Below are 24,349 nucleotides of genomic sequence, written 5' to 3'. Positions count from 1 at the left end.
AGAAGGCATTGAGGCATCGCTGCCTGCTCAGAACCCAAGGAGCTGCCCAACCCTGCCTCCCCCCAGCCAGACCCATCTCTTTTTAAAATACACTAGATTTTTATTAAGAAGCAAAGCAAATAAATAAGTGACACTTATTAAGAAAAAAAAGTTATTTCTATAAATAACAATATAAGAGTAAAGTGATAGAAAGAGATGCAATAAATTATCCTGAGCTGACGGGATGTGGTGCCTGGTACCCTGGGCAGACGTAGGAAGGCGAGGTGACAGACCGAGCGCTGACAGCCTGGGCTAAGAGCACTTAGCTGCTAACACACAGGCAGGGAGGGTCGAGCGCTTTGTCCTGACCCCTCAAAGCCCTCCCACCCACCAGAAACACAACTGCTAACTGCATCAGGTGGTTACAGATGTGCTCGCCGAACACTCCAGGTGCCGTTTCCCATGGCACCTGGATGTATAATGAGGAGAGAACAGAGCAACTGCCGTCTGGGCCAGAATCTGCACATCTGGACGAGGGGCAGGGGGTCGTCTGAAGCACCAGAGGTGTTGGAAAGCTGCCTTGTTATAACAGCTCCGATCCCCGCACCTCAGCCAGCCCGAGTGCCTCATTCCCTGCTGCAGCAGCATACGCACACCTTGGCGAAATAAGGCAATGCCAGAAGACAGAGAGCCCCGCCGGGTTCTGCCCTCTGGCTTTGGGAAGCCAAAACAAAGGCACAAATACACCAAGGCACAGGACAAGAGGAGACACTTCTGTTCCAGGGGCAGCATCAGACCCTGTTCATCTTATTGCAAGAGTAATGATACAGTTTAGAGGTGGGAGCAAAGGGCTTTTCAATTTTCACTTTGTTGTTGTTGTTGTTTTGTTGTTGTTGTTGTGGTCTAAGCATCAAACCTGGGAGTCAAGTTAACCAGGAAAAACAATCAGGGTTGATTGTCTTCCCAGCACAGGTCTCCTAGGAGCACACAGCCACACGCAACGCAAGTGACCCTGTGTTCAAATGCTCTTATGCTCACAGCCGTCAGAGACACCGTCTGATTGTCACCCCAGCCTCTCTGCTGGGAACTAATTGTGTGTCCTGGTACTTCAAAAGCAAACAGGAGATCACATGCCTTGCCACAGCTATGGCACCATGAAGCACAACCAGCCTGGTGATGAAGCCCCAGGAATTACGGCACACGGCTACCAAACAGCAGCCAACCAATATTTGCCGGGGTTCCTCCCAGCCAGCTGCAGTTTAGTCCTGTAGCTCCAACTCTTAGATCAAGAGCGTAATGTCTCACTTGGACCAAAGAAGCACAGACATGCCTGTATCCCCCATATCTCCATCAGGCAGACACAGCTCAAAAAACAACAGTGGCAGCTGAATCTCATCAGCTGTTCAAAGCTCAACATCCACGGTGTCCTCCTCATGGTCCTTGATATCCGTTGAGTCTGCGGTGGCAGGCTGTATCACCCCGAACTGCGACAGCTTTGCCGCCTTCTGCTCCATGCTCTGCTTCCTCCATTTGATCCTCCGGTTCTGGAACCAGACTTTCACCTAGCCAGAAAATGGCACAACAGCTCAATCCAAGGTCTCCAGGAGCCCCTTTCCAATGGCGGCCATTGCCACATGCTTCCAAGGCAGATGTCCCCAAAAAGCAGAGTTCCTTAAAGAGGGGGACATGCTCCTTCTCTGCTCAGAGCACAGTGAGTGTGAGCAGGAGGAGGTGATGCTGTGGAGGGAAGAGTGATGCTGGGAGAAGGGACCAGGGGAGAGGGCGATGCAGCTGCACAGAGGAGGCTTTGGCCAGGGGAGTGAAGGAAATGCCTCCCCTACTTCTCACAAGCCACTGAACCCATCCCCTGGGCCACGACTGCCAGAGGGCATGATGAGACACCCACCTACCCCCTGCCGCAGCTCCCTGTACCATTCACATCCTCCCTGTACCCCTCAGAACCGCCCTTGCTTTGCTTTCCCTTTTTCTCAGCTGAATTTGGATCCCATCACGGAAGATCACCTGGCTCCTCCTTTCCACAATAATTAAGCAGCTTGCAGTGGGATGGGCAGAAACTTAATGATCTAGCATCACAAAAGGACACTTAATGCAGAGGATCGTAGTTAGTCCAACTCAGCTTGAACTCTAAAGCAAGCAGGTTTGTGCTCCTAAATGCTTTTTGTTCCACTTTACGGATTAAGAAAAGGATGGTCTTATTCATAAACCATCTAAACCTATCTCGCATCCCTCCAGGCACATGGCTTCAATGTCATCTCGCATCAGGGAGTCCCACGGGTCACTTTGCGTCGTGTCCTCCTCCCACTGTGCTTCATGGCAGGGGAATCACCACAGACCAAATGCAGACCCAGGATCTACGCCACCATCCCCAGCTCCATTTCTTACCTGAGTCTCTGTGAGATGCAAAGTTGCAGCCAGGTCTACTCGCTCTGTGCCCACCATGTACTGCTGCTTGAGGAACTCTTGCTCCAGCCGCTCCAGCTGCTCTGGTTTGAAGACCGTGCGGACCCTCTTCATCTTGCAGGGCCCCCCAGACCTCCAAGGCCCAGCGGGGCACAGCGAGTTGCCGCCTACATAGTGAGACAACGCCAGACCTGCAAGCAAGAAGCAGCGACTGAAGGGGTCTGCATGTTTGAGGCCATTCCTCCAGCCCTGTTGATGTGCCAAACCCGGCTTGCTTCAGCTGTAGCAAGCAGCAATGCAGCTGCTCTATGCACTAAAGGGGGCTGGGAGAAAGTAGCACCAAAAAGAAAAGCAGGGATGTCCCTATCCTGTCCCTTCCTAGATCATCTCATGTAGGCTCCCTTTCCCACAAAAGGTTGGACCAGATGATCTTTCAAGGTCCCTTCCAACCTATTCTGTGATTTGACTCATAGGTACAACCTGGGACAGTCCTGGATGTGCAACCAGACCCAAAGAAGTCAGCACTTAATGAGGTGAGCAGGGTTTGACCTCCATCAATATAGGATCTTTGTAACAGAATAATAAAGTCCATCAAGAGCTGCTGAATGCAAAAATCCCACCTCCGTCTCAAAAAGTCCCTAATCAAAAATGTCTGAAGGTTGGGGGAGTTTACCCCATGCTGGCCCCTGCTTTTACCCTTCCCTTGGCACCCGTAGTCAGGCAGCGTCCAGGAGAAGATACTGAAGGTGGCAGACTGGCTTGAAGACAAGAGTCACTAGCCCTGGTGCAGGTCCTCATCCTGAACCTTAGTCAGGTTCAACTCATCCATAAAGTTCCTCTGTGTGCAGAAGCATTAGCAGGACTAACAAGTGGATCTGGTCTCAGTCTCCTATCTAGTTCTGGCCTGATGATAACCATAATTACCTAATTAACATACAATACAACATCAGCACTGTCACAGGACCAGCCGGCACCAGCCTAAGAGCAGTGCTGTCTCTAGTTTCTAAAGCTGTCTTCCTGCCAGCACAGACTTTGATTCACACACATCTTAATGTTTAAAAGGAGTGAGTGTGTGACTGCTACCCTTGACCATCTCCCAGGAGCCACAGGTCTCATCAGAACCAGTTCTGTCCTCCTGAAGGACCTTCACAGGAGCCAGATCTCACTGCCGGGAGGACTGCAGGGTGGAGAGACCTCAGTCAAGGGCTGAGGAAAGGGGGCTGCAGCCATCAAAACAAAAAAACTCTGCATCCGTTGATGCTGGTTCTGGAGTTACGACATGCACGGAAACATTAGCGTAGACTTTGCACATCTGAGTGTGGAGCGCTGGAGGGAGAGTCGAGCCCATCTTGCTCAATGCCAAAAACTGCTGGACTGGGGACTCAGCTCCTGTTCTGAGCCCCAGAAAGACTCCAAGCAGTGGGACCTGCCTGCACAGGCCGGACCGCTGGGTGCCATGAGAACACCTCCAAGTATCAAAGTACAGTCGTGAAGGTATTAGGAACCAGATAAGGCCAGCACTAAGATATGTCTGATGGTACCACAGCTTCTGTCCTGCCAGCACCCAAGCACCCACTTAACTTTAAGAAAGAGAACCCACTAGTACAGCCAACAGGACTTTTCTGGGTGGAAAGCAAAGTATGCAGTATGTATCTGCAGGATCAGGCCATATAACGCTCCCCCACCATTGCCCTCCTGAAATCTCAGCCCCCGGGCAATGCGATCCAGCTTTGAGCGGAGCTCCCCCTCAGCCAGAGTCATTGCACAGGCATCAGGGTACAGCAACCGCAGCCATGAGGGACATTGGACTGGTATGATATATCTATAGCTTGGCAAGTTTCTTTTAACTTTTATGGAAATATGGTACATAATTATGCCAATTCACACCCGCTACTTATCTCTCCTTTAATGACTGATGTTGTCATGTTCTCCAGGCACAAATGGGCACCCTGACCTACTTTGTTTCATTAACTGGGTGTAAATTCTACGGGTGTTTAAGGATTTGTGGGATGGAGACCTGACAGCTTAACAGCCGTAATTGCACTTAAAACTATTTTCATCATTAAAATAATTTCACCCGTCACATTTTTTCTATTTTAATACTGGGATAATAGCAAGTGTAACTTCAAACATGAAATACTTTGTGGAAATAGCTTTGCAAATTGTTTAACTATATTTTCATACTTGTATATTTGATATAATACATAGATTAATGCAACTATGCAGATGCTGTCTCGTAAAAGAAAGAATAGATTCAATAATTATGCTAAGCAGTTAAAAAAAAGGATCAAGAGTACAAAGCAAATACTTTTGGTACCTGAATATAGTAGCTATCAGGATCAAATCAAGAGTACCTTATACAAATAAAATACATGCTTGGCTGCTGGTTTTGTCTGGGCAACGAGGAGAGCAGGCTCTGAATGCTAAAAAGATACTTAATTTCAAGAAAAATATTCTGAATAGAGGTACTTCATTAAAACAAATGAGTCGTTTTGCTTATAAAAAGTTGCAGTGCCCCTCAGTGAAAATACAGAGAGCCTGATGGATTAGCCGACATCATCCGTTGCCACTCTGTAAATTTTACCCACGGATCAACGACAAAATCCTTATTCCTTAGGTGCTTTTGCACTAAAAATACAAACAGTTTTTGGGGCCGGACGCTGCGAAACACTCCAGTTTCACTTCTGCGAGTGAAAAACTGCAAGGAGAGCAAAATTACAGCCGGACTGAGGGCAGCTTTGGGAGAAGAGGGGGCCCCACACAACAGCAGAGGGGTGCTGGCATGGTGCAGAAATTACTTGCAGGGCTGAGGCTTTGGGAAATTACAGCAGGTTTGGGGAGGCATGATGAAAACACAGGCATTGCGGTGCCTTTCTAGTACATGAAAAGAGAAATAAATGCCGGTGTGTGCAAAGCTACCCTTAAAATGCAGGTGGGGGCACATGGGGGGGCTGTCCTTGACTTGAAACCTTCTCCTGAAGTCAAGCCTGAAGGATGTAAATTGCGTCATCTGGGTCTCACTTCACCCAGTCATTTAATGTTGGGGGTAGATGGCTAATATTAATTATCGATCACTACAGAGGGGGGAAAAAAGAAATATTAGGAAACTCTTCCCTCTCCCTCCTTCATTTCCCACAGCCCCAACCCAGCTCTTCGCCTTGGGGTTGGTCGAGAGGCTGCGGGAAATGAAACTGCAGCCGTCGGAGGAAAGAAAAAACAAAACCAACAAAAGGAGGAGGAGGGCAGTTTTTGGTGACCCAGACCCCCTTATTTTCCAGTGCGGGTGATGCCAGGGTCCCCGCACCCCCCCACTCCCGCTCCGTCCCCAAGACCCCCCCGTTCCCCACTCGTGTCGGACGGGGACACCCCCACACACACCCTCACCCCCCCACCCCCGCTCACCTGCACCGCCCCAGCCCCAGCCCCAGCCTCCCGGTAGCGGCCCCGGCCCCGGTCCCGGTCCCGGTCCCGGTCCCGGTCCCGCCGCGGGCCAACGCGGGGGCGGCGGGACGGAGGCGGCGGCGGGGCCGCGGCGCGGCGGTTCCCGGGCGAGGAGAGCTTCGATGTGGAAGGGGGTCTTGGGGGGGGCCGGCGGCGGACCGGGACGGGACCGCGGCGGGCTGCGCAGCATGGCCGGGCCGGTGTGCCGGCCCGCCCGGCCCCGCCGGTTTATATGGAGAGCGCGGTGGGCTGGGATGAGCCGCGCTCCTATGCAAAGCGGCGGCGGGGGGGGGGGGGACGGGACGGGGACGGGGGGCTGCCCCCAGCCCCCGCTGGCCTGCAGCGGCACCCCCGCGGACACCCCTCCTTCCACGCCAACACCCCCGCGGACACCCCTCCTTCCACGCCAACACCTCCGCGGACACCCCTCCTTCTCTGCTGGCACCTCCACTGACACCCACCTGGACACCCGTATGGACCCCCACACAGACAGCCGCTTCTTCCTCACAGACGCCCGAACCGACACCCAAACTCCTTCCCCGCAGACACCCACACTGACACCCACTCCTTTCCCGTGGACACCTTCTCCTACTCTGTGGACACCCACACCAACACCCACTCCTTTCCCATGGACACTTGCACCAACACCCACTCCTTTCCGTGGACACTCACACTGACACCCACTCCTTTCCTGTGGACACCTTCTCCTACTCCGTGGACACCCACACCAACACCCACTCCTTTCCCGTGGAAACCCACACCAACACCCACTCCTTCCCCGTGGACACCTTCTCCTGCTCCATGGACACCCGCACCAACACCCACTCCTTTCCCGTGGACACCCACATCAACACCCGCTCCTTCCTCACAGACACCCAAACCGACACCCAAACTCCTTCCTTGCAGATATCCACACCGACACCTGCTCCTTCCCCGTGGAGACCTTCTCCTACTCCGTGGACACCCACACCAACACCCACTCCAGACAGACGCCCACATGGACAATTGCTCCTTCCGCCAGACACCTCCTCCCTTCCTCACAGCCGACTACAACTTCCCCACCACAGCCTCGCTGGCACCCTCACCTTCTCCTGTGGACACCCACATGGACACCTACAGCTCCCCACCCTGACCCCCCACGACACCCACAGTTTCCCCCCAGGCCTCACAGGCGCACCCACACCATCCCCCTGGCCACGCTCCTCAGGCCAGCTCACCCCTACCCACTGCCCACGGGCACCGACGTACCCTGGGACCGGCTGTGCGAGCCCATCCTGCCAAGGGGAACGTGTCCGGGTGTACCTGCTCAGCTGTATCAGAGCCTGGATGTATATCTGGGGTATGGGAAAAAACACATCAGGAGCTCGCACAGGCTAAAAGGTGACTGTGCTTTGGAAATTCAGCTGTTTGTCTGGTTTGGGTGCCATCCCCGTGAGCCACGCACAGACCCATGGTCCGATGCGATGGAGAGCTGCGGATGGTGCAGACACCTTGCCCAGATGTGAGCGTACTCAGCAAACACAACGCCGGGGATTCGCAGCCCTGCGCAAACGCAGCCGTTCCTGCTCAAATCTCCACAAGCACCGAATTAACACTGAAAATTCAGTCCGGTGTACGCAACCACGGAGAAATCCCCAGACCGGAGTCTCCAGGTTAATAAACACGGACCAAAAATCCCCCATGGCTTAACAACCCAGCATTAAACATCTCTGCGTGCGCAGGCTAGCTCTCCGTATCCCGTAAATCCTGCCTTAACTCAGGGATTCGTGCCATTTAAAGTCTCTTTTCACTGCCCAAGCCGTAGAAATAGACCTGGTTATAAATGAGCATCTCTATGGTTTTGAGCATTTCAAAGCAAATGGAAATTATGGGAATGCATGGGCAGGATTATCCTGCTCGTGAGGAAGCACCCTGGTGATGGCTACGGGAACCTTGGGGAAGAGGATGCCCGCAGGAGACAAAAGAGTCCCTCAAGTTTGCCTTCAAAACACTTTTTTTGTGCCATTTAGCATCCTGTCTTCCACAGCAGCTTCAAAATAAGTGAATAAATACAGCTGCCGCTTTATTGCTCCTTATCCAAACAGCCAGCCCCAATCCTGCCGCCGTGTAACTATGTGCTTAATTGAAATCACACGTTCAAAGCTGGGCAAGTGCCGAAGCCTCTCCCCCCGCAAAAAGCCGCTACTGAGAAAAAAAAACCGCAGAGATTCACAGCTTCTGGCTTTGCTTGCACAGAGGTTGTGTGGATTAAAATACGGGTGTCGTTATACAATTTTTTGATTTGTTTTATTAAAAGCCTGTTTAAATCTCTTGATTATTTTCCCTCTTCATCCTAAGTTGTGACTGCCACTGTAATTCCCATGGAAAGAGATGTTGGAGATTCTCCAACAAGGAGTTATCAAGGGAGCAGTTTTACATGGTGGTTGTTGGGGTAGGCGAGCCGTCGGCAGAGTGGGCGGTTATGGTGAAATGCTGCTGGCAGGAAGGATGGACAGACGGACGAACGGACAGCAAGCCGGAGGGACGGACAACCAGCAAAAGCACCGGCCGACTTTTCCCTTCGCCTTCTCCCGCTTGGCCGAATTCGCTGCCTAATGACGCGTCCTGTTTCCCATTAGTACTGTGTGCTCAGCTAATGCATTTTGGTTCGAAAGCTGGAAATTTTCACTCGCTGGTAATGACTTGGGAAATATAGCACCCAGCAGCCAGGCAGAGCGGGGGCTCAGGGCCAGGGGAAGCCCCCCGCCTCCCCCTGCCCACACGGGGTTGAACCACCCCATCTGCTCCCAGCAAAGGGGGCTTTTGCAGGAGCTGGACAGGGGAGATGAAAGGATGGACCCTGATCCTCTTTTTTTTTTTTTTTTTTTTTGGTAGTGGGGTTTCGGTGTTTGGTTTTTTTTTTATTTTATTCCAGTTTTGTTTCTCAAGAGCGTAGAAAATAAAAGGGGAGGGGGATTTTCTTGGGGGGGGGAATCCCAACAACAAAACAACAACAAAAAAAGCCCCCAGCCCTTTGTAAACATCCCCCCTGAGCAAAGGGAAGGAGGTGAAAAGCATTTCCTGATAACTCCATTAAAGAATGAGGCTGCATTAACATTCCAAGTACCTCGACAAGAGATGAAAGTGGGGAACTTGAGTTCAGCCTCTCCTTGCTCCAGATGTTATTATGGGCTCCCTGAAAGGTTTTTTTATTTCTTTTTTTGCAAAGAGACAAAGATGTTGCCTACTTCAAACGGGGCTAATTGATGCTAATGACTATCAGATAGAGTGGGGGCCCTTATTCCCCCCTGCAAAGGGGAAAGAGAGAGTGCATTTTACAATCCCCTCATAGAAAACGCCCCACTCTTCAAACCAGGTTGCTGCTTTGGGGATTTTTGTTTCTCTCTGGCTGCTGCTTTTTCTCCTCCTCCGCTCCCCCCCCCCCCCTTCATCTTTTCTGTCCCCCTTCTTCTGGGCACCCCGCAGCTCTCACTTGTTTGCCCATGAGAAATTTCACACCTCGCCTCCGTCGGTGGGGAGAGCCTGGCTCCATTTCCATCCCTCTCCGAGCCGCAAAACCATCCCAGCGGGCGAAAGAAGTGGCGGAAATTTCCCCAAACCCACAGCAAGCACACGCGAAAACGTGATGGGGATTTTGTGCATCAGTAATCCGGGACGTGAGTCCTTCTGCAAGTGGGAAAACATCTTCTCGACCGACGGCATCCTTCCAGTCGCATCCTATTAGGGAGAAGATGGATCCCAGGGCTCCTGTTGCTGATTAGACAGGCGTGTGCTTGCGCTCATTAGGATAACTAGCGCACCACCGCCAATGTAAGGAGTCTGAAATCATGAGCTCATGCCTTTTACTCTTAAAAAAATAAAAATTAGCTTAAAAATGGGGTGCTGAACACCAGCTTTAGCTTTTAGCCTTGTGTCAGATTTTTGCAGCCATTTCTCCTGTGGTAATCCATAATAATAATAAATAATAATCCATAATCCGATAATAAAAAGGCAACGGGGAATGTCTCCAAATCACGCGGCTCCTGGAGCTGGTGATTTGCCCCTTCCCAAGCCAAATCCCAGTGAATCCTGTAGGAAGAGGGGAATGGGGATTCATCTTCCCTGCAAAAAGAGGAGACACCTCGGAGGATAACTGATGCGTGTTCATTCCTTCATCATAAAGTCTAGAAAAGAGAAATTACTCAGGCTAACGATAGTTACTGTGCGTGCTCTCTGCTCAAGGAGCACCCAGCAGCACCGGGTGCCATCCTGCCTTGGCTTCGCCACCTTCAGCGAGGTGCTGGGGAGCTGCAGAGAGCTCCAGACCAAGGTGCTGGTGTCAATCGCTCTTGGCAAACCCCGTCTCTCCTGTTTGCAGCAGGATCCGGCCACAGTTCGCTTTTGCCTTCTGGATCCTCGGCACCTTGCAAGGTCCCATTAACAGACCCAAACTGGGCTGAGGCCAGGAGCGATGGCACGACACCGTCTGCTCTTTGAGGGCGTTATGCAGCAATGGGAGCCCTGGTTGCGGGTGACAAGAGCACGGCCAGCCCCATGCATCCCCCCACGAGACCCCAGCACAGGGATTCCAGGGAAATGCTTTTTCGGAGATCACGGTTACTTTTCAGCTGAGCGTAGCAGCATGGGATGGACACAAGGACTTGGGAACTAGGAGTTTCCTCCAAGAATGTTTGTTATCCCAAACGCTGGCCAGCGCAGGAGACCGCTCCCATCCTCTCCATCCCTATCACCTTATTCCACCTCTTGCTTGTCAAACCTCTCTCGGGGAGCCGGTTCAACATGTTCAGGCAATGGAAAACTAACCCTGCAAAACGCAAGGCTCTTGCTTTCAGCTCGGGGGTGCGGGCAGGGGGGGAGGAAGGCAGAGGGCAGCACCCTTCTCTCCCCCCAGCCCCAGACGGCCAATACACACCCCAGCCGCCCTTCAGACACTGGCCCCGGCTGCATTGTCAGGTTAATTTGGGATAATGGCCTGCAAAGCACCTCAGTCCCATCCAGGTCTCATTAGCACTTGATAATATCAAGCATCCTGAGGAATTGCGGCTCTTCCACCTCCTCCCCGGGGCACGGAGCCCTGCACCCAGCCCGGGCAGGGTGTCCCTGGGGACGGGGACAAGGACCTGCTCCTCTTATTACTCCACTGCCAAGCTTGTGGGGCAAAGCACCTCTCCCCCCACAGCCTCGGGGCTTTCCTGTGATTTATCACCCAGGCTGGTATTTCCAGGCAAAATCTGAATTAATCCCCACGCTGCAGTGCGGCTCAGCAGGGCTGGATTCTGCCCCAGCTTTTTGGTGAGATGTTGTCCCCGATCCCAGTGGGTCTGTTCCTCGGTGTCCCACCCTTCGGTGTCACATCTGGCCTCGTATCTCAGCCAGATGTGAAATGAGGGAGCGGGACCCGCTGCATCCCACCACCCTCACCCTGCCCGGGTGCCGGGGGCCCGTCCTCTTTGCCTGGGGTCCCTCCAAATACAATGTGGGTTGAGTCCAGGGGTTGAGTCCACGATGGGGGTACACCCAGCCGACGGCAAAGTCTGGGTGACCCCCCAAAAATAAGCTAATACCCTCCCGCAAGGCCTCGGAGGATGCTCCGTGGTCCTCCCATCAAGCACAGACCTGAGCACCCAGTTCACAGGGGCTGCAGTTGCAGGTATTGAGAGCATCCCGAAACCACACATTTAAAATTAATTGGGAATTATAAACAAACTAAGCATTGAGGCAGCCCTGGTAAGGCCCGAGTGCACGATCAGCCCGCTGCTCCCTTCAATTATCTTTTTTCCCCCACATTGTTCTCTCCTAATGAGGAGACTAATGACCAAAGGATGGTTCATAAGTGGTTCCCAGACTCTCCTTGCCCAGGGCAAACACCGTCCACAATAGGATCACAAATTGTAGGGAGAAGCCCCGGCTGATCACATCAGAAACGGTGCAGGGATTTATCTCTCTGCCTTAACAATAACAGTATGTTCTTAATCGCCACTCCAAAGGGACAGCTAGCAGGGGATCTGCCTGGCCTCATCATTAAAAGCTGGCAGCATCTTTGCTAGTGCTGCCCCTTTGTTCATCTTTCATTATTCCAATGCTCCAGCCCTGTTAATTCCTCTCCATCTTATTAAATCAATAGAGATGGAGTGGGGGAAGGATGGGGCAGAGCAAGGGTTGGATCCTGCTCAGCTCTCGGCAGGGGTGCTGAGTGGGAGCGGGATCAGACCCGGCCCTGATAAGCAGGAGTCGAGCCGATACCACGCGTGTCCAAGGCTGTACTTACCCAGCTCCTGCAGCTGGGGAAACTGAGGCACAAGAGCATCACAGCCTAAGTCCCAGGATGAGGTTTTGGCAGCGTTGGGGAGCACTTTATCTGACTGTCAGTCCCGCACCTCCTGACGAGTTCCCCTTATTCATCCCATACCATCAGGGTTTACCTGATTTAATGATTTAATCAACCTTTTAAAATAAAATCACACCGTTGCAGAGGGTGTCTGGTGCCAGGGCCCCCGGTACACCCAACCATGCTGGGGTGGCAGTGCTGCAGGGATTTCATGCCACAAACCATTTGCAAAGGGGGACATGGTGCGATTTTCATCATTTTTTTCTCTTTATCTTAACAGCTTGTTTCACCACTGGTGAAAACTGGTTTCTGGCAGGCCCTGCCATGTGCATGGCTGGGAGCAGAGCTGGGGAGGGATTTCTTCCCAGTCTTTCCATTTTTGAGACTGAGGTGGGAGGTGAAGAAGGAGCAAGGAGCAGGATGCAGGGTGCTGTGGGGTGAGCACCAGCAGCTACATGAGTTGATGTGCCCCATGGCAAACCCAGACCAGGGCTGATGGCATTCCCTTAGCAGACCTCGAAGCACCCTGCACAGTCCCATGCAGGATACAGACATGGCACTGCTTGCTCTCGCTCTGACAGTATGGTCCTGCTCCACAGCCCTATGTTTCTTGTTGCAGGATAAACACCTTTTAAACCGGGGATTTTTAAACCCAGATATTTTGGCCGCTGCAACGCTCACCCCATATGAGGGGTCTCCTTAGGCGCCCAGTTTCCCTGCTGCATTTCCAGGCAGGTCACCCTGTTTCACCCTCATTTTCATGCACCCAGGAGCTACTTCCAGCTGAGAGTTTAATGCAAAGAATCGGTGCCTTTGCTCTTTGGCTGAGCAAGGCAACTTGGAGCAAATTCATCCCAGAAAGACTGCAAAAGATGGGATGACATGGCATTTCCTTCCATTGCTCATGATGTCTTTTTTTATTCCACTGAAACCGGGCAGCATGGAACCGTCAGAGCTGCCCGGCAGCCTTGGGAAGCTTATTTGATGTTTCAATCAGGAATTAAAGGGCAGGGAGAAGCAGGGGGAAATGCTCCCTGACCATTTAACAAGATTACATGACGAGACGGAGCCTGGAAACACGCATGGCCGACCCCGGCGCCCTGCATCCTGGCTTGGGTCGGGCTTTGCCTTGAACCTCCGCCGCCGGCAGGTTGCCCACCCCGGCACCCCGGACCGTCCTCGGCACATGGTAATCCCATTTAGCAAACTCCCCCCAAAAAGAGAGCATGAGGGGGCAATCAGCCGAGGAGAATGGGGCTCCCAGTTCGGGGAAGGGATGCAAAAGGTCCCTGGGAAAGTGGCTGGGTCACGGGGATTGGGGGCGGTGGAAGGGTCCTGCTGCTCCAGCATCCAAACATCCCGTCCTGCAAACTTCTACCATCCTGAGTAAACGCGACTCGTGCAAACAAATCACGTCCGTCGCCATGTGCTCAGCAGGAATAATCCTGGCAGGAAGGAGAGCAGGGAGGGGGACACAGAGGAGCTGTATGCTACAGCTCCACCAGGTCATCCCTTCTCCTATCTCTCCTTTCCTCTCCTATCCCATCCCATTTAGCCAGCCATCCATTTGCACCTATTCGCCAGCACCCTGCATTCATCCCCAATCATCCACTCATCCATCTTATCGACATGCAGCCCAGGCTGTTCCTCTGGGCAAATAGTCCACCCTAATACATCCACCCACCCATCTCACAACCTACCTGTCCTCCTACAAGTCGCCTACTTATCTGCAGAGCGGAGATTTGCTGGGGAGGGCTCAGCACTGTATCTTTAGCAGATAACCATTATCCTCTTAATAAGGCTGCTTAATTCTCACTTCCTTATAATTATCTGTCACTGAAAGCCAACTTGTTTTTTGCAGATAGGTGAAAAAAAGCAGCATCTTTAAGACAGTGGTGTGATACTACGCAGGACTGGGAAGGGACTAGCAGGGTTTTTGGGGTGCAGTGGGGTTCAGATAAGGACACACAGCTCTTATTCTGCACAGGCTTTCCTGGGGGATGAGAGGAGCCAAGGCTCTGTCCCAGGTGGGTTGATCCAGCCCAAGACATTGCCAAGCTCTCACAGCATCTCTCTCCTTTATTTTCCACAGTGCCAAATTGCTGTGCCCGGGTTTGAGCCCAATCCATGTGCCCTGGTCGAGCTGCCAGGAGCTGGGCTGAGCTGCAAGACCTTCACCCTGGACTGGGAAGGGAGATGTCTCCGATGGGAGAAGGAAACTGCATTTCTACCCCCTTTCCAGGGTTGGCAGGGGTTTGGCAAGGCATACAATGACCCAGCTGAATCCAGCTTTTCTGCAAACCATCAACTCCATCCCATTATCAGGGTCGGATCAGCATGTTTGGCTCTTCTCATCCCCACACATCCCCAGTAATCGGCTGCTTTGTCCTGTATATATGCTTCCTTCCCCACCCTAAGGAACCTGCAAACAGGTTAATCACTGGGTGAGAGGAAGACAGGGGATGGCCTTCCTCGGCACCTGCTGTCCCTTGGCAGGTAGGAAAGGGAACACAAGCATCCCGAGCCCCCCATGCACCCCCAGGGACCGGCCACCCCCTCAAGGATTATCACCCACCATGAGAAAAGCCTCCTGGTCAAAGCCCAAGGTGCTAAAGGGATGGACGTGGTTTAATTCATCTCATATAAAAGTCACTTTTTGAAAAACTCAATCAAGCCCAGCAGTTTTAATTAAAAAGTCATTTCCCTGGACAGACACTGCCCACAGAGGGGTTTGAGCTGGCCAGACCCTGCAGAAGCATCCCCCGGAGTGCGACGGATCCCCCGCTGCCTGCCCTGGAGGACCCCAGCACCGTGGAAAAGGTCCAATCCTACCCGAGGCTGAGCGCTGCCAGCTCCCAGGGGATTAAAGGTGTCCTGAGAACAAGTTAACTCTCGCAATCAGCTTGGCCCCCGGCCGGGCGATATTAAAACATCCCCCGTAAGCCCTGTTGTCTCGGGGATGATTGCAATAAACCCACCGGCATGCGAGATTAGCGGGTTAAACCCACCGGCGCAGCCTGGGCTCTCAGCAGACATGTGAAGACATTAGCACAGTTTGGGCTCTTTGAGACGAGCCGGCTAATCCCGCTCTGAAAACAGCTGGAACAAAGGGCAGCTTCCGTCACATCGTCCCCTTCTCCTGGCATCATCCCCTTCTTCTTGCACTGTTCCCCTCTCCTTGCACTGTCCCCTTCTTCTTGCATCGTCCCCTTCTTATATTGTCCCCTTCTTGCACCGTCCCCCTCTCCTGGCATCATTCCCCCTCTCCACACACCATCCCTTTCTCCTAGTGTTGTCCCCTCTCCTGGCATCATCTCCTTCTCCCTGCACTGTCCCCCCTCCTTGCACTGTCCCCTCTCCTTGCATCATCCCCTTCTCTTTGCTTCATCCCCTCTCCTTGCATTGTCCCCCTTCTTTCTCCTTGCACTGTCCCCTTCTTTGCACCATCCCCATATTAATTGTCCCCCCTCTCCTTGCATTGTCCCCCTCCTCCTTGCATCAGGTTCCACACCTGCTCAAATAAACCCTCCACCTGGGTCCCTTCTTCCTCCAGCCCCAGGCCCAGAGCAGACATGGAGAAAATTCGGTTAGCAGGAGCGGGTGCTACCCCGGCAATCACCCAGATGTCCCCATTTCTGCTCTTATCTAGGAGGTCCAGGGCCGGTGGCACTGGCTTGCTTTGCATCCTTGCAAGAAGATCCCCAGCTCCCCACAGAGCCCATCCTTGGCTCATCCCCAGGCCAGTGTCCGGCCAAAACCAGCTGGATTTGAAACCTCTGCATCTGCCTAAGCAGGGCCAAGCAGTTAAAATTAAAACCTGGCTAATCCTTGCCCAGCTGAGACGGCACCCCAGGCGCCCAGCTCGCAAAGCCACCACCAGCTCTGCTCTCCAGGTGCGTTTTCCCTACTTTCCTGGCTCCAAAAGCCTCGGAGAGCAGGATGCCATCACTGGGTCGGGCTGTGTGAGCTGTGGGCAGAGCGGGCTGTTATGGTGAAGATGCTGCTGGTGGGAAGATGGAGAAGGATGGACCATGAGATGGAGGTTCCCTACAAGGACCTGGGCTCTGTGAAGGTCCTGAGCTATTTTAGAGCACAAGGAGGTATCTGAACACCCAGTGCCTTTGGGATGAGCCTGGCTATGGGGCTGATCGTGGGTGGGGTGTGCAGGTGACCCCCCATTCCCCCAGACCTCCAGGGCTTGCTCCCATGAACAAACCCCCACTGAATGTGTGCTGCCACTGCAGGCACGTGGTGTTCCTCCTTCTCCTCGTGAAAAGATGAGCCCAAGAGTAGCATAAATAATTTATTTTTGCACTGCAAAAATAATCGGTGCCCTGTATATATTAGATATGATACATTCATATAATACACATGGAAAAGCGGCCCGAAGGGGCGATTCAGCAGCTTTTTGTCACAGTCTGTGCAGGTGCTGTCCCTGAGCTGGGGGAGGAGGCCGTGTCCTCCTGGCCGTCCTCCGATTCTGCTGGGAAGTCCTTGTCCTCTTCGCCGTGGTGGCTCTGCGAGTCGGGGCTCCTCTGCGGGGTGGCCAAACCCATTTTGGCCAGTTTGGCTTGTTGCTGTTCCAGGCTTTGTTTCCTCCACTTGATCCGCCGGTTTTGGAACCAGACTTTCACCTGAGGAAGAGATAAAGCTTAGCTTTCAAACCTGGCTTTTCCATGGACTCATGGTTTGCTAAACCCCCATGGCTCAGGCAGTGCCCAGATACTCCACAACCCCTTAGGTGCCCACAGCCTCCAATATTCCCTGGCTGACCAGGACAGATGTCCCCTGCCACAGTCTGTCCCCACTGAGATGAAAAACTGTCCCCTGCAAACCAGGAGCTGAGCTGGGACCTGCCAGCGGTGGAAAAGATCCAGCCTTAAGCTGGACACAAGTTGAACCCCTCCACGTCACCCTGGGACAGCCGCTTTGCGACTCAGTTTCCCTATCTGTGATCCTCCACCCTTTTAATGTAAATTATCTGCAATTACTACCCCACAGGGCTCCTGCCCCAGGTCCCACCCATTGGCACACAGGTTTGGGAGCCTCCCTGGAGCTGCTGGGGGGGGCAGATGGAGATGGAGCGTGGTGGATCCTACCTGCTCTTCAGTGAGGTGCAGGGAGGAGGCGAGCAGGCACCTCTCCGTGCCCACCATGTACTGCTGCCGCGCAAACTCCTTCTCCAGCCGGGCCAGCTGGTCGCTGGTGAAGATGGTCCGGACCCGCTTGGCTTTGCCAGTCTTGGCTTTGAAGATGGGCAAGCAGCACTTGGAGATCAGGAAGCCTGGAGGAGGGGGGGGGGGGTGTCAGGGTGGAGAGGAGCCATCGGAGGGGTCCCCTTTTAGAGTGGGGTCCCCCCTTGGAAGGTCCTTTCCTGGAGAGGCAGAAGGGACCTTCCCGTTCAGACGTGTCCCCTTTAAAGAGGTAAAAGGGGTCTCTTTGGAGGGGGTGCCCTATTTGGAGACGTGGGAGAGGGTCCCCCATTTGTGGAGGATCTCCTTGGAGAGGTGGATATAGGTCCCTCTTGGAGAGAATCCCTTTGGAGGAAGTCCCCACGAAGAGGTAGATGGAGCTCCCTCCATGTGGAGATGTCCCCCTGAGAGAGGCCAGAGGGTCCCATTTTGGGGGGCAGAAGAGGTCCCCCCTATGGAGACATCCGAAAGAGAGGTGGACAGGGGTGTCCCCCCTCTGGAAGACGCATCCCCCAGGAGAGGTGGGTACGGGTCCCCTCCTCAGGGAGGTAAAAGGAGATCCCCGTTTGGAGACATCCCCATGGGAGAGGTGGTCAGAAGTCCACCCTCCCTGGAAGAAGTCCCCTTCTCGAGGGGTTCCCCAGGAGAGTTAGCCAAGGGTTCCCCCCCCCCCAAAGAGATGGAAAGAGATCCCCATTTGGAGTTGTCCCCATGGGAGAGGTGCACAAGGGTCCCCCTGGAAGAACTCCGCTTGAGAGGGCTCCCCCATTTGAAGAGGTGGCCAAAGGTGTGTGCCCCCCCCCCACCTTGGGGAGCTGGAAGGAGGTCCCCATTTGGGGGGTGTCCCCACAGGAGAGGTGGATGTGGGTGCCCTTGGAAGAAGTCCCCTTGAGAGGGGTCCCCCCTTGGGGAGCTGGAAGGAGGTCCCCATTTGGGGGGTGTCCCCATTTGGGGGGCGTCCCCATTTGGGGGGCGTCCCCACAGCAGAGGCGGCCACAGGGGGGTCCCGGCGTGGGCTGTCTGGGTGGGGTGGGGTGGGGGGGGGACCCATACCTGTTGCCCCCACCCGAGCAGCCCAGGGGGGCGAGACCCCGCAGCAGGCGATGCAGAGCGGCCGGGGGTCGGCGAGCGGCGGCGGCACCGGGGGGGTTCCCCAGAGCGGCGGGGGGGCTGGAGGCGGCGGCGGAGGAAGAGGAGGAGGAGGAGGAGGAGGAGGAGGGCTGAGTCCCAGCAGTGCCGCGATGGTGAAGGCCTGGCCGGCCCGGGCGGGGGGCTGCGGGGCCGGCATGGTGGGTTCTGCTCGGGGCCGTGCCGCCCACCTTTATACGGCCGCCCCGACCGGCCCCCGCGGGGAGGGGGGGGGGGGGATTCTCTTTCGGCCGTCCCGAAGAGACCGCGGGGGGTGGAGGGGACGGGGCGGGCGGGGACCGAGGGCATCGCCCCCTGCCCTGCCCCCCCCCCGGGGGGGGTGGGTGTCCCGTGTCCCCTCTGTGTCCCCCCCCCCCCTTCGATGTGCCCCTGCGCTCGACTGGGGTGTCGTGTGTGTGTGTGTGTGTCCCCCCATGTCCCCGGGGCAGAGACCCCCGTGTGTCCTCCCCCAAGGTGAAGACCACCCTGTCCCCCTCCCAGGGTGGCTTTGGCCCTGAAAAACTCAGGCAGGAGGATCCGGGGGGGCACCACAGGACAGGCGGTGTCACCCCAAGGCCACCAAAGCCCCCGGGGGGGGGCTCAGAGTCCCCCTTGGTACTCTGAACTCATCGCGCCAGCATGCACCCCACTGCACGGCTGATTTTTTGGGGGGGGGGCATAAAACACCCCGGGACAGCGAGGCGAAGGGACAGGACCAGGGATGCTCTGAGAAGCAGTGGCAGAGGTGGGGGGGGGGCTGTCGCTGCACCCCCTCCCAGCTCGCCCCTTCTCGGCTGATGGGATTCAGATGGTCATTAGGGTCTGAGATTCTTAAAATCGTGCAGCTTTTCCTAATGAGCTGGGAAAAGTCACACCTCGGGCCCGGCGCGGCGGGGGAGCGAGCCCCGGTCAAAGGACTCCACCGGGGCCCGGGGGTTTATTGGGGAGGAAATGGGGCGCGGGGGACTTGGGGGGCCGGGGCCCACATCTGCACCGCAGCAGCCCCCTCGCTCAACTTTCACGAGGTCCCCGGGACCCAGGACATGCTTGTGCAGTCCCCCCGAGTTGGGGACCCCCCCCCCCGAGTTGGGAAACCCCCCCACCAAGGATCGCTCCGGCACTGAGAAAATCATTACAGGGCTCTGCCCTGGCAGGGAGCATCCTCCGCTCTGCAGCTGCGTGGCCACCTTGGGGATGGGGACAGGGGACCCCCCCCACACGCACCCCAGCTCCAGGGTACCGGGGTACATCCCAGTCTGGTTCCAGCAGGCGAAGGCTCCTTGCAGGGTATTTTTACAGCAAAAAGCCATAAAAAGCCAACAGCGGGCACCGTGCTGACAGCGATGCCATGCTCCCCGGCTCATCACGGGGACATCACCCCACAGCCACTGCGCTGGGGGCAAATAAAGGCCCTTGGGGGGGGCAGAGATGAAAGGGCAGCAGATTTGGCATTATTAGTTCTTAATTATAGTCTTGAAAAGGCCGAGATAAAAAGGCAAGAGGCCCCCGCCGGGGCTCGGTGGGCTTGGGCATGTTTGGTTAGGAGGTGCTTTCCCTTTTTTTATTCCCTTTTTCCTCTCTGTTTGATGGAGCTCAGCAAACAATCCCCCCCCCGCACCCCCACACAGCAGGGTGGCCCCAGGATGGGGGGGGGTCCCTGCCACCCCTGTGCTGGGTGGGATGCTAATAGCATCTGCGGAGTTGGGATCCAGGTGATATGGGGCTACTGGTACCCAGTAGTGCTTTGGGAGAGCCAGGTGTGAAAAATCTTGTCCTGGAGAGATGGGGGGGCAGATTTTAGCAATTTGGGGGGGGTGCTGCCGTGCAAACAAGGAGCACAGGAGGGCTGGAATTGGGAATTTGCTCCGACAAACCGAGCATCTCCTGTCACCAGGTCCAGATCGAGAACAGGGACCTGAACCCAGGGATGGCTCCTGCCTAATTTTGAGGCAAAATTGCCCCAAGGTTCCAGCTCCTGAGCTAATTAATAACAATGCTGCTCATTAGCCCCAGGCCGGGCTGTCTGGGCAGGGTGTGGATTGTCGGTCTGCAGAGGAGTGGGGCCTCCAGGGTCACCCCCCCCCCAGCCCTGGACAGCCTTGGGGGTGACCCCAGAGACCCAGGGCCCCCCCTTGGTCTTGTGTCTATCCCCTGTCCAGCAGCATCCCCCTGTCTGGCCGTTGTCCGTTTGTCCATCCTGGTTCTCGGAGCCCTTCTCCCACAAAATTCCTTTTCATCCATTTGCCCGTATGCTGTGCTAGTCCTGGGCTGGGGGGGCTACGGACACCCACAATTTGCAGGGAAAAGGAGTATTTTCTACCAATTCAGCTGAAATTGTTAGAAAAAAGCAAAATGTTTGGACACCGGCTGCCATCAAGTGGCTGAGGAGGATCCAGGCCTGACCCTCTGTCCCGCGGATCATTTTATCTGAATCCCAGATCTCCCCCCTGCCCCGCCTCAATTAAATTCACTCTTCCTTTCTTGTTATTAAAGGTCTCACCACCCGGATTTGGGATGCAGAGCAAAGCCCTCCCTTAAGCATCGTAAGATATGCAGCTCCGCTTCTTCTCTGGATAGACTTGACCCAGCTCTAGGGAGGTTTTTGCAAGGAGGATTCATACGTGCACGGGGTCACCGCCACTGCTGCGGGCTGTTTGCAGGTGCAAAGGCAGAAAAAAAATAAAGAAAAATATCTTTTTTTTAAACCCTGCAAGTGGTTGACCTGGGGAACTCCTTGCCCAGGAGCTCTTGGGGGTTGAGAGCTTTAACAGAGGAGTTTCTGCAAATATTAACATCCGTAGCTGTATGAGAAGAGCTAAAATACGCCGTGCCCCAAAGCGGGGCAGTCCTGCAGCACAGCTGGGTGGCTCGGGGCTGGGCTGGGTTGCCCCCCACCAGCAGACAAGCGGGCTATAGAATTGGAGCAGGAGGGATATGTCTTCTTTAAAAGTTTTGCACCTTTCCATGCACCTGAAGGAAAACTGGTGGGTTTTTTTTCCATAATCTTCCTTATTTCTATTCCGTGGCTCAAGGGGTTCGTGGCTAAGGACAAATCCTGCTCTGCCCTGTTCACACAGCTTTGATCCTGCTCCATACCAGAGCTCTTTTGGATGCCAGCGGTGGCAACAAAGCCACTTCCAGCAAAACATCTGCTGCTCGGAGCATCTGGGACCGATTCCCAAAGGCACCCGATGTGCTGAGCATCTCTGATCCACGCAGACCCAAGAGCATCCCAGTTAGTGGGGAGCAGGGATCCCAGTTAGCATGCACCACTGTTAGTGAGTATACCAGTTAACAGGCATCCCAACTGGTGTGCATCCCAGTTAGTGGGCATCCCAGTTAGTGGGCATTCCCAGTAGCAGGCATCCCAGGTAGTGAGTATCCCATTTAGCAGGGATCCCAGTTAACAGGCATCCCAGTTAGCACAATTCCAGCCAGCAAGCTGCCAGTTAAAGAGAATCCCCACTACCAAACTTCCCAATTAGCAGGAGGCTAATTAGCGGGGCTGCCAGTTCGTGTAGATCCTACTGAGTGTATCGCTACTCATCGGACATCCCAGTTAGCGGGGATCCCAGTTAGCAAGCATCCTAGTTAGTGGGCTCCCAGTTAATGAGGATCCCAGTTGGGAGGTACCCCAGCGGGGTCCCAGTGGGCAGGGTCCCGGGGTGGGGGTCCCAGCAGGGTCCCGGGTGGGTTTGGGGGGCGTCCCGGGGGGGTCCCAGGGGGGTGGCATGGGGGGGTCCCAGGAGGGGTCCCGGGGGGGGGTCCCGGGGGGGTCCCGACGGGGTCCCGGGGGGGCAGTGGGGGTCCCAGGAGGGATCCCGGGGGGGTTCCCAGCGGGGTCCAGACGAGCGGTTCCCGGCGGGGCCGTTCCCCCGCTGACCGCCAGAGGCCACTGCCCGACCGCGCTGCGCCCGGGCGGCACCGGCGGGGACAGCGGGCGGGGGGACACCGGGCTGCGGGAGTGGGATGGGGATACTGGGATGAGACACACCGGGGTGGGACACACACACCAGGGTGGGACACATGGGGATAGCACAGCGGGATGGGACACAGCGGGATGGGACGTATTGGGATGGGACACACTGGGATGGGACACACCGGGATGGGACACACCGGGATGGGACACACCGGGATGGGACACTCTGGGATGGGACACACCGGGATGGGACACACCGGGATGGGACACTCTGGGATGGGACACACCGGGATGGGACACACCGGGATGGGACATACTGGGATGGGACACTCTGGGATGGGACACACTGGGATGGGACACACCGGGATGGGACACACCGGGATGGGACATACTGGGATGGGACACACCGGGATGGGACACACCGGGATGGGACATACTGGGATGGGACACACCGGGATGGGACATACTGGGATGGGACACTCTGGGATGGGACACACCGGGATGGGACATACTGGGATGGGACGTATTGGGATGGGACACACTGGGATGGGACACACCGGGATGGGACACACCGGGATGGGACATACTGGGATAGGACACACCAGGATGGGACACACCGGGATGGGACATACTGGGATGGGACACACCGGGATGGGACACACCGGGATGGGACATACTGGGATGGGACACACTGGGATGGGACACTGGGGCTGGGACACACTGGGGCTGGGATACACCAAAGTGGGACACCAGGATGGAACACACCAGGATGGAACACACTAGAATGGGACAAACCAGGCTGGGACACACTGGGGCTGGCACAACCCGGGGCCAGGAGGTTTCTCCCGAGACCCTGCGTGGATAAAGGGGGTCCCGGTGGAGGGTGACAACCTGTCTCCTGTGCCACCACTGGCCATGCAAGCTCCGGGCAGACAGCGTGGGTGCTTCTAAGGGGCTGAAATCTGCCCCGGAGATCCATCCAAGCTGCGTGACTCCAGCCAAGCCGCATGAATTCCGCAGGGATGGCTCCATCCACAGCATCCCGCTTGTTGGCTGATCCTAAAGTGAGCTGGCCAAATTCAGCCCATCACTAACCGGGAGAATACATGTGGGCTCTGACCAGCCCCTAAACCCCATTAATCAACCCTAAAAGGGCACATCCCTGGGCAGGACCCTAAGGCTGTGCCTGTCCCCACCATCCCAAGGGCCAGCATCAACCGGGCGAGATGGGAAGGTGGAAGTTTGTCCTTCTCCACGCTCCCGTTATGGGGCAGGGGAGCCAAACGTGCCTCACGACAGTGTCTCTCCTCTGATTTTCCCCAGGTTGGAACCTGGTACGGGGGGTTTCCAGCATCCCCAGGGCCACCAGCATCTCTGCAGGCCCCCCCCCTTTTACGCTACCATCTGCCCCCAAAATCTGGGAGCTACTCAAAACCCCCGTCCATCTGTCCAGCCAGGAAAGTCAAAAGCAGTGTCATTGCCAAATCCAGAGGCGCCCGCAGAATTGATGGCGACGGATTTCCACCCTTATTTGTCAACAAGGCTTGCTGGCCTCCCCCCCAACCCCGCAAAGCCCCGTTAATCTCCCATACAATTGCAGTTTGCTGTGCAAACAGCTTTGGGGGGGGCCAGCGTGGGGTTTGCATGAGAAATGTGTCATTTGGGGGTGGCCGGCAGCCTTGTGGGTAAGCCAGCGAGTGAATCGTGGCATCGCTAACGCCGGATTGAAACGATTTCGAAGCAATTGCCCTTCAATAACCCTAATCCTCGGCCGTGAATGGGGGTTTTTAACTCCTGGCCATTATTCCCACCTTATTATCTATTGATTGACTTTTAGAAAGGGTAATAACGTAAATAGATTGATGCTCTGAAGCCCGCCCCGGAGATCAAATGGAGCCGATGGTTGATTTTCCGTGTGGGATCCGGTGGATAAAGCCCAGA

General features: G+C 55.1%; 2 protein-coding genes across 2 annotated transcripts; both read right to left on the bottom strand.

Moving 5' to 3' along the window:
- Positions 1 to 1,382: 1,382 nt before the first annotated feature.
- Positions 1,383 to 6,031, bottom strand: LOC142032129 (homeobox protein not2-like). The gene is made up of 3 exons (XM_075030370.1): positions 5,803 to 6,031; positions 2,383 to 2,591; positions 1,383 to 1,541 (listed from the first exon to the last, which is right to left on the bottom strand). Exons 1-3 carry the CDS (start codon positions 6,029 to 6,031, stop codon positions 1,383 to 1,385), a joined length of 597 nt encoding a protein of 198 aa, XP_074886471.1.
- A 10,485-nt stretch (positions 6,032 to 16,516) lies between these two features.
- On the bottom strand, positions 16,517 to 18,649 carry LOC142032075 (uncharacterized). Its single transcript, XM_075030240.1, has 3 exons — positions 18,415 to 18,649; positions 17,269 to 17,453; positions 16,517 to 16,803 (listed from the first exon to the last, which is right to left on the bottom strand). The coding sequence occupies exons 1-3, from the start codon at positions 18,647 to 18,649 to the stop codon at positions 16,567 to 16,569; spliced, it is 657 nt and encodes a 218-aa protein (XP_074886341.1). The 3' UTR covers positions 16,517 to 16,566.
- Positions 18,650 to 24,349: the final 5,700 nt, after the last annotated feature.

The sequence above is a fragment of the Buteo buteo genome, chromosome 1, assembly GCF_964188355.1.
Source record: "Buteo buteo chromosome 1, bButBut1.hap1.1, whole genome shotgun sequence".
NCBI lineage: Eukaryota > Metazoa > Chordata > Aves > Accipitriformes > Accipitridae > Buteo > Buteo buteo.
Note: the sequence above shows the minus strand (reverse complement) of the source record. Positions and strands in the feature narration are given on the sequence as shown.

Excerpts from the sequence above, each read along its gene's own strand:
- LOC142032075 (XM_075030240.1), bottom strand. The coding sequence starts at position 18,649 with ATGCCGGCCCCGCAGCCCCCCGCCCGGGCCGGCCAGGCCTTCACCATC. Across the intron at positions 17,454-18,414 it reads TGCTCGGGTGGGGGCAACAG|GCTTCCTGATCTCCAAGTGC; the intron begins GTATGGGTCCCC and ends CCCCTCCTCCAG. Across the intron at positions 16,804-17,268 it reads TGCACCTCACTGAAGAGCAG|GTGAAAGTCTGGTTCCAAAA; the intron begins GTAGGATCCACC and ends TCTCTTCCTCAG.
- LOC142032129 (XM_075030370.1), bottom strand. The coding sequence starts at position 6,031 with ATGCTGCGCAGCCCGCCGCGGTCCCGTCCCGGTCCGCCGCCGGCCCCC. Across the intron at positions 2,592-5,802 it reads CTGGGGCTGGGGCGGTGCAG|GTCTGGCGTTGTCTCACTAT; the intron begins GTGAGCGGGGGT and ends TCTTGCTTGCAG. Across the intron at positions 1,542-2,382 it reads TGCATCTCACAGAGACTCAG|GTGAAAGTCTGGTTCCAGAA; the intron begins GTAAGAAATGGA and ends TTTTCTGGCTAG.